We start from the raw sequence: 10703 nt of genomic DNA on the forward strand, positions 1-10703 counted from the left end.
ACACACACACACACACACACACACACACACACACACACACACACACACACACATGCATACATGTTGTTGTTATTGTTGTTTGAATAAAGAAACAAGAAATACAAGCTGCTCAATCCATTGTTGGATTTATGTATTTATAGGAACCAAGCATTTCTTCCCATTGTTACTCTCACATTCCTAATCTCTGTGCGTGTGCGTGTGTGTGTTTGCTTGTATGTGTGCATGCATATGCATACACACACACACACACACACACACACATGCACACACATACACATTTCTTTTGTCTGTTATTTTTTACTTGTTTCCATTGTTATTAGACTGTGACCATGCTGGAGCCAGAAAGAATTTTTGTCAAGCAAATTGACCCCAGTTCTCAATTTCTTTTAAAGCCTGGTACTTATTTTATCACTGTCTTTTGCCGAACTGCTACCTCACGAGGTAAACTCACCAACACCGGTTGCCAAGTGGTGGTGGTGGTGGGGGACAAAAGCACCCATACACACACACACACACAGATAGATAGATAGATAGATAGATAGATAGATAGATAGATAGATAGATAGATAGATAGATAGACAAACAGCCAAATAGACAGACAAACAAACAGATAGATAGATAGATAGATAGATAGATAGACAGACAGACAAACAGACAAATAGACAGACAAACAAACAGATAGATAGATAGATAGATAGATAGATAGATAGATAGATAGATAGATAGATAGACAGACAGATAGATTAATAGACAGACAAGCAGATAGACAGATAGACATATGATGGACTTCGTTCAGTTTCCATCTATCAAATCCACTGACAAGGCGTTGGTCACTTGAGGCTTTAATAGAAGACACTTGCCCAAGGGGCCAGGCAGTGGGACTGAACTGCAGGGCAGGAAGCTTTCTTCTTGACTAGTGACTATGGGGAAAGAATTTGTATGGTAGATGAGGCTGAAAGGATTGAGGGCAGACTGAAACTGGAACCATGTGGTTGGGAAGCAAGCTTCTTACCGCACAGCCAAATAATCCTTTGTACCATAAGCATAAAGCCTGATGTCTTGGGAAAGACCATTGGTCAGTTTCCTTGACCTCAGTGCTTGATTGATACTTATTTTATCGACCCTGGAAGGTCGAAAAACAAATTCTACATTGACAGGATTTGAACTCCAAGTATAAAGCCAGACGAAGTGTCGCTAAGCATTTTGTCCAGGGCCTTAACGATTCTGCCAGCTTGCCACATTGGATAATAATCATAACAATGATGCTGCTGATGATGATGATGATGATGGTGATGATGGTGATGATGGTGATGATGATGGTGATGATGATGATTTCTCTGTTTTTCAGGTTGTGAGTCTCTTAAGAAACTTGATCTGACAATTAACTTCATTGGGGAAATAACGAGCATCAAATGTCTCCAGAATCTTGTACACTTCAATGAACTGTAAGTATCGATTTCTTTACACTCGTTGTAGTAGCGGTGGTGGTGGTGGTGGTGGTGGGAGGTGAAGGTTATAGAGTTGGTAGTGAATGTGGTCACATGACTGACCAGACTATCAGATGTTGTTGCACATCGCTGGTCACAATGTGCATTTGCATCATTTTTAGCCTTCAAATGATGCCACCCTGCTGGAACAAAAACGGAATAGAGGGCATTAAAACGCGAAAATGCAATAGAGGGCATTAAAACGTTCGGACAGATAGACAACACCAAGGTGGACAAGAGAAACAACAATTAGAAGGACAGGCAAAAAAAGACGGGTCATTCTTGGCTTTCTTTCTTCAATCAAGTACCAGAAGTCACGACTGTTTCGGGCAGTTACACTTGAGATGGTTCGATCTGGTTGCCCCCAAAACAGTCTAAGCCAAGAGTATTAGATCCCTTTGTAAGAAAGCTAGCGAATGTGTACGGCAACAAAGATAAAAAGACAAACAAACAGAAAAATGGAGAACATGGTACACAATTACGAATACAAACAACAAGAAATAACAACAGGCGTCTTTCGACTGAGAACGAATCAAATTGAGCTGGTGTGTATGAAGGGAAAGCCTAAAGGAAGGAACATGGGCGATGGACACAAGATTAAATCTGGCTGAGGTCTATTTTTAATATTCCATGTTTTGAAGTTTGGAAAAGGCATGAATGCTACAAAATCCACCTTTTTCCTTTTTTTTCTCTTCTTCACTACTCATAGACCCAGAAACCAAGAGTGCAGGGGATGTAAGCACACCTAAAAAGTAATCTGCAAAAAGTGGCTTAAAGTTAGTTTTCTTCTCAAAGAACAAAGAACAAAAATAAATAAAAAGACAAGAGCTTGTTTATAAAAAAATTTGGATCTGGGTTTGCACCCCCGAAGCAAATTTCGTTCCTGAGCCAATGTCACTATTATGGTATCAATAAATGAGATTTTCTTTTTTCCACAGATATTTAATGGGGAACCCTTGTGCTGACTTCGATGGTTACCAACACTACGTTATTGTCATTCTGCCAAACTTGAAGGTAAAATTCTTACCATTTTTTTTCTCTTTATTAATTATTCCTCTTCTAAGGCAACAAATTGGTTGTGCTGCTAGAGAGTCTGATAAAAGAATGCTTACCAGCATTCGCTATGACTCTTTGCATTCTGAGTTCAAAATCTGTTCATGCCAGCTCTGCCTTCCAAACTTCTGGGGTCAATAAGATAAGTACTTGTCAACTACTGAAGATCAATGGTATCAATTAAGCCCCACCCCACCTCTTAAAAATTAGGGTCTTCTACCTATTAGTAGGTCTTCTATTAGGGTCTTCTACCAGATTATTTATTCCTTTCTTTCTTTCCTTTTCTCTTTTTTTCCTTTTTCTTCTTTTCGTTCTTTCACTATTTCTTTTGCATTTCTCTTTCCTTCCTTTTTCATTTTTTCATTCTTTCACTTTTCTTTCTTTTTTTTTTCCCTTTTCATTCTTCTTTCTCTCTCTTTTCCTTTCCATTGTCTTTTCTTTCTCTCTTTCTTCCTTTCACTATTGATTCCTCTTTCGTTTTTCTTTTTTCATTCATTGTTCTTTCTTTTATTCATTTTTCTTTTTCATTCATCTTCCTTCTTTTCACTTCCTCTGTCTTCTCTTTCATTTCTTCTTTTCTCTCTTTCCTTCTTTCTTTATTTCTTCTTTCACTGTTCTTTTCCTTTCTTTCCTTTTAAAACCTCTTTCTTTCTTTCCTCCTTTCTTTCACACTTCCTTTTCTTTCAATTTTTCTTTCTTTGATTTTCTTTCTTTTTTTTTTCTTCTCTCTTTATTTCATTCAGTCATTCATTCTTTCTGTCTTTCTTTCCCCATTTTACCATAAACCACATTGTGTATGTGCTTGCATGTATGTGTGTATGCATGCGTGCTTGTGTGTTAGTAAGTGTATGCATATGCATGTATATGTGAGCATGTACATATTGTTATGTGTGTGTGTATTTGTGTGTATGCATTTGTGTGTGTGTGTGTGTGTATTTGTGTGTGTATGTGTTTGTGTGTGTGTGTGTGTATTTGTGTGTGTATTTGCTCTTTCTTTTCTTTTACTTGTTTCAGTCAGTATACTGTGACCTAGAATTACCAAATAATATACATCTCCACACACACACACGTATGTTATGTATGATTTTAAATCTACATATATCTACATGTATATATATGTAGGTACAAATTTAGAATCACAAAAGTATCTATGTATACATGCTTTGCTATTTACAAATATATGTGTATAAACACACATATGTATATACACTGATTTACATAAACTGTTAACATGTTGACTAACAGACACACATACTCATATACATACACTCATATATCCATATATACAGGTGTACATACACATGCCTACTGGATACGCACCTGTATACATTAACATAAATATGCATATATTTACATATATATCGACATAATAACAAGAAAAAGGCGATACGTACTTACATATGTACATACATACATACCGCATAATATATGCATACATAAACATACATACACATACATACATACACATACATACATGTGTACATACATACATAGATCCACATTCATACATACATATGTGCATACATACCACATACATACATAGACATACATACATACACATACATACATACCACATGCATACATACATACATATATTTTTACATATACATGTACATACTTAAATATGTACATACATACAGCCATGAATATATATATATATATATATATATATATATATATATATATATATATATACATACATACTACATATATACATACATACACCTACACACACATACATACACATGCATACACACACATGAATATATACATACATAAATACATACATACATCCACATACGTACATACATACATACATACATACATACAAACAGAATATTTAGATGTGCATACAAACACTCTTACACACATACATTCACATATTTATATATTCATATTTATATATACATACACACATACATGGACATGTAAAGGCACTTTGATAAAGTTTACTCAGGCATGCACATATCCAAACACATACATACACATGATTAAACATACACACACACACACACACATATATACATACATACATACATACAATACATACATATCTATATGTATTCATACATTCATATATATATGTCGATTCATACACATATACATACATGTGTATATGTATGCATGTGTATATGCATATACTTCATGTATATTAAGGTGTATACACACACACACACACACAATTACAGGTACAGTGCACATAAATATACAGTTCCACGCCTCAAACCTCACAACCACATAACCCATCACCACCACCATCACCACCACCACCACATATACCAACATACCCCCCACACGAACTCTCCCACCACCACACACACATGCGTGTATGTGTGTGTGTGTGTGTGTGTATCTGTATTCCTGTATTCTTCGTGTCTACTTAGAAAAATACCCCCTCAGCTGACTCAGTTCCTTGCCAAGCAAGCAAAACAAACCACAATTTTTGGCACCCAAGATCTGGTTACAGAAACGGAAAATTTCAAGAGCAGAAGCAACATTGAAGAGATCTTAATTTCCACAGAGAGCACCAAAATGTAGAATGGAACTAAGTTTGGATTGGAATTTTTTGAGGGTTGCATTTATCCTAAAAGGGCAGTCGACTTGGCACGACCGTTAAGAGAGTCAGACAAAAAAAATTTATTGCAATATTCCGAGTTCAAATCACACCGAGGTTTAACTTCTGCTTTCCATCATTCCAGGGGTCAGGGTTGATAAAATACCAGTTATATACTGGGTCTAATTCTTTCTTTATCTTTTTCTCTTTCACTTTCTTATTACTACTACTGCTGGTGCAATCGTTATTATCAATAAGCGGAAAAATAATCCAGAATATAAAAAACTGTGTTGTAATCCCTTCCTGTGATATTCTAATCATGTCTGCAGTACCAGAGCTGTTATCTCTCAATATTTTGGTTTGCTGAATGCCATTCCTAAGTCTTTGGTCAGTCCAAGGCAATTGACAAAAGGAACTTATCCAAGAATGCTGCATGGTGGAACTGACTGACTGACCCTGAATGCATAGTTGATGGCCCTTAAAATACAAATTTTCAAAAATCTGGTTCTTAAATTTGTTTGAAACACGTAGTTTATTTATTTATATATTTGTTTACCTTCAGATTTTGGATGGCAAAACTATTGAGAAATCTGAGAGAATTCTTGCAATGCAGGTAAATTAATAAAGTTTGTATTATCAGGGAATTCAAGATCTGGAACTTCTGCATATGTATCATCACCACCACCACCACCACCCTCATCATCATCATCATCATCCTCATCATCATCATCATCCTCATCATCATCATCATCCTCATCATCATCATCATCATCATCATCATCATCATCATCATCATCGTTTAACGTCCGTTTTCCATGCTGGCATGGGTTGGACAGCTTGATAGGAGCTGGTATGGGTTGGACAGTTTTTTACAGCAGCATAACTAGATAAATAAATGGATGTAAATATTGGATTGAAAATCCCCATTTGATAGAAAATCTTGAAGGCTGACAGATATATACATATTTATATCACACACACATACACACACTCAAACACACACACATATACACATACACATGTGTGTGTATACATGCACATGTACATCTACATACATATATATGCATATGCACACACACACACACACACACACACACATACACACTTACTGTGTTTGTGTTCGTGTGAGTGTATGTTACTAGGATTATTTTTTTGTTGAAAGACTAAAGTTAAAGTTAATTTAATTTATGTTGAAGAAATTATTTATTTTTTCTGTAGAAAACTTGAGAAGTTCTTGGCTGGGCGCCAAGATGTGCTAAGGAGAAATTAATTGAATGATATTGGCTAACAGAAAGTGAGAAAAAGAGAGAGAGTGTGTGTGTGTATGTGTGAGGGTGTGATTAGGAGAGAAAAGAGAGGGTGAGGTATATATATATATATATATATATATATATATATATATATATATATATATGTATGTATGTATGTATGTATGTATACACACACATACACAAACATATATATATAAATATATATATATATACATATATATGCACATATATATACATACACATACACACACACACATATATATATGGAACAATCATTTCTATAACACCTAAAAAGTCTATTTTTGAATCTTCTGAGAAATAAATAAATGATAAACAAAACAAAATGAGAAATATATAATTTGGATAAATTATATATAAATAATAATAATGATAATAATAATAATGTTTCTGAGATGTACTTGTCTGGCATGTGATATGATCTCAGGCTGTGTATTGATAATATTTCTTTTATTATAATTTCTTTTATTTAATTATTATGTATTTATGAGCATTACTAGTTTCAGCAACAATATTAACAATAACGCTAATAACATGAGCATTCAGAGAGTGCAAACCTCTGCCAAGGCAACACCAATGTTCTCGCAATGATTAGCTGGAGACGATTTTTAAAATGAGAATATCTTAAATAAACTCGATTGCTCTCACAAACAAGAATACTAAAAACTCAAAATATAAGTAAGAGTACGTGAAAAATAATCCAGAATCCTTGTCTGGTACTGGATTGATCCCAAAGTCTAATCAGTTTGTGCCAGTCATGAGGCCAAACATCTCTGAAAGTTTCATCCGAATCCATCCAGCGGTTTTTGAGATATCTTGTCCACAGACAAACAAACAAACAAACACAACTGAAAACAATACCTCTGACTTTGATAAGGCAGAGGTAATGATAACAATCCTTTCTGCTCAAGGCACAAGAGCTACAATTTCTGGGGAGGGAACTAGTTGAAATACATCAACCCTAGTGTTTCACTGGTACTTAATTTATTGACCCCGAAAGAATGAAAGGCGGAGTCGACCTCAGCAGAGTCTGAACTCAGAACGTAAGGACTGAGGGAATGCCGCTAAGCATTTTGCCCAGCATGCTAACGCTGCTACCAGCTTGCCGCCTTAACGATAATAATAATAATAATAATAATAATAATAATAATAATAATATTAATAATAATAATAATAATAATAATAATAATGATAATGATAATAATAATAATAATAATAACAATAATGATAATAATAATAATGATAATAATAATAATAATAATAATAATAATAATGATAATAATAATAATAATAATAATAATAATAATAATAATAATAATAATAATAATAATCCTAAGTGTAATTTATATCCTGAATTCTTTCCAGGGATATTATATATCAAATCCTCATTTGGTGATTAAAGCTTTTGAATAAATCTACTTATTATTATTATTATTATTATGACAAAGATATAGCCTTGTACACCCCCACCCCATCTGCTGTATATCACGGAAAACATCACAAACAAACAAGCAAAAAAAAAAGAAATAAAACAAGACGAAATGGCGAGACTCAAATTCATCTTTGGAAATGGTTTCTCATATTTTTTTCTTTTTACTTTTTATCTTTATTTGTTTTGGGGTTTGTTTTTTTTTTTTTCGTGTGTGAAAGATGAAATATTCTGGGTTGTGTTTCTTTTTTTTATTTTTTCTTTGCATCCTCTTTTCCTCCTCCAGCAAAACCTCTTCGGCTGGGATTATGTAAATTGGAAAAGGAAAATTCTTTCAAGCACACATGCACATCTTCATCATCACCATCATCATCATCATCATCATCATCATCATCATCATCATCACCACTATCATCATCCCCATCATCATCGTCACCATCATTATCATCATCATCATCACCATCATCTTTGTCATCATCACCATCATCACCGTCACCACCATCCTCTTCCTCTCTCCTCAGTGTCATCGTCGTCATTATCGTCATCATCTACATCATTATTACAAATGTCCCCCTTCTATTCCCCTCACATTAACATCATTGTCGTGTTATTGTCATCATCATCATCATCATCACACACACACACAAACACACACACAACCACACACACACGCACACACACATACATAAACACACACACACGTGCGTGCACACACACACACACACACACACACAAAGGCACAGACACACACACACACACATGTGAATATATATATGAAATCGTTGCAGAACTTCAAAGCTACGGAGGAGAAAATCTTGAGACAAGAAGAAGAATATCTACAGAAAAGAGTAAGTTTGGAATTTTTAAATATCTTGTTATATGTAGGTATTGATGATGATAATGATGATGGTGATGATGTTAAAAGATTTCTTCAAGAAGTGAGTTCCAATTCATTTAAACAGAGAAGAGAATATATTCTTTTACTTGTTTCAGTCATTTGGCTGTGGTCATGCTGGAGCACCACCTTTAGTCAGGCAAATCGACCCCAGGGCTTATTCTTTGTAAGCCTAGTACTTATCGTGTCGGTCTCTTTTTGCTAGACCGCTAAGTTACAGGGACGTAGGTAGACCACAGGTGTGACTGTCTGGCAAGGAGTTTGCTTCCCAAGCACATGGTTCCAGGTTCAATCTCACTGCATGGCACCTTGAGAAAGTCTCTTCTACTATAGCCTTGAGCTGGCCAAAGCCTTGTGAGTAGATTTGGCAGACAGAAACTGAAAGAAGCCGGTCACATGTGTGTTTGTATGTGTGTGTGTATTTTGTGTGTTTTGTGTCTATGTTTGTCCCTCCATCACTGTTTGAGAACCGGTGTTGTTATGTTTACATCCCTGTAAGTTAGTAGTTTGGCAAAAGAAACTGATCAAATAAACACCAGGCTTAACAAAAAGACAAAAAAGTAATTACTAGGATCGGTAAGTTTGACTAAAATTCTTCAATGAATTGCTCCAGCATGGCTGCAGAGCAACGACTGAAACAAGTAAAAGATAGAAGATACCTGTAGAATATTCAATCAGGAGAAGATAACTCAGATGATCAAACAACCGAATCCTCATTGTCAAGTGACTGAGATCCTTGTAATAATACACTTTCACCTTTGACCTTTATCACTGAGAGCTTTTTTTAAGAATGCCATTTACTTTTGCTTCAGTTGAATTACCTGAAGAGTTTCAAGTGGACCTGTAAAGGTTATCAGCACAACCCCCCACCATCTTCAACTAAATAAGTGAATATATAAAGAAAAAAAAGAAAAACTTGAATATATTCTGGTTATAGAAATTATTCAAGCTGTTTTCTTTAATTCATGAACAAGATTTTCCCATATTGATGGGACAATTGTGTAACCATGCCTATTATGTTTTTTGAAAAAGGTCTCCCTTTGTCGTAGTGCACCTGAACACTGGACACAATAAGCTCATTATAATAATAATAATAATTATTATTATTATTTCTGTTGTTGTTATTATTATTATTATTATTATTATTATTATTATTATTATTATTGTTCAGTAGTTTTATTTTTATAACATGCTTTCACTTCACTACCGAGCGCAGCTCTGTGCGCTTTGGGTATGTGCTGTGGTTTGCTGTGGTGCTCTTATGTTTTATTATTATTGTTATTATTATTATTTTTGCTAAGGTGGTGAGCTGGCATAATCATTAGCACGCTGGACAAAATGCTTAGCGGCATTTCAACCATCACCACATTCTGAGTTCAAATTCTGTATATAATTATATGTGTTACCACACATTTGTCTTTTAAAAGAAAAAGCAAAAGCAAGAAGCAGATTCCAAGAATAATGGAAAGGATTCCACAACATTGACCGAGGAAAACAATTATGATGACGATTCCACTTCACACAGGTAATTCTGTCTTTCACCTGCAGCACTTGTAGTTTAAACCTAGGTTAGCCCTGCACAGGTAGACTTATGGCACATATAGTTAGGTTATCAAATGACTCGGGGACGGAGGGAGGGGGTCTCCACAGATTCAGCACTGTAACAGTTATACTGTTGAAGGCTGGAGGGTATATCAGCCAAAACGTTGTGCTAACGACAAACAAGATGAGGACAAATATCCGTCAAATGTAAATAATGTGAATAATGTCCATAAATATTATTTGTAATTCTGTATTGACTTGAATGGAAGAATGTGTCACTCAAGAAGGGCTTCAGTTTGAACAAGTTTCCTGATGTTTCATATTCAGATCCTTTTATTAAATTCATTCTGTTATTAAACATCAATAAATCCTGGAATTAAATGGCTTTGATTTACTGTCAGGTGACTTTTGGCCAACCCTGTATATATATGTATATATATATATATATATATAT

The 10703-nt window shown here is 34.8% G+C and overlaps 1 protein-coding gene across 1 annotated transcript in view; it reads left to right on the forward strand.

Moving 5' to 3' along the window:
- Positions 1-10703, forward strand: part of LOC106869424 (dynein axonemal assembly factor 11) — a 27261-nt gene that overhangs the window by 6855 nt on the left and 9703 nt on the right. Inside the window, exons 5-9 of the mRNA XM_014915155.2 lie at positions 1349-1445; positions 2426-2501; positions 5657-5707; positions 8601-8660; positions 10135-10232. Of these exons, the coding sequence (XP_014770641.1) occupies positions 1349-1445; positions 2426-2501; positions 5657-5707; positions 8601-8660; positions 10135-10232 (382 nt within the window). The remainder of the gene's footprint in view (positions 1-1348; positions 1446-2425; positions 2502-5656; positions 5708-8600; positions 8661-10134; positions 10233-10703) is intronic.

This window comes from Octopus bimaculoides, chromosome 19, assembly GCF_001194135.2.
Source record: "Octopus bimaculoides isolate UCB-OBI-ISO-001 chromosome 19, ASM119413v2, whole genome shotgun sequence".
In the NCBI taxonomy this organism is placed as follows: Eukaryota; Metazoa; Mollusca; class Cephalopoda; order Octopoda; family Octopodidae; genus Octopus; species Octopus bimaculoides.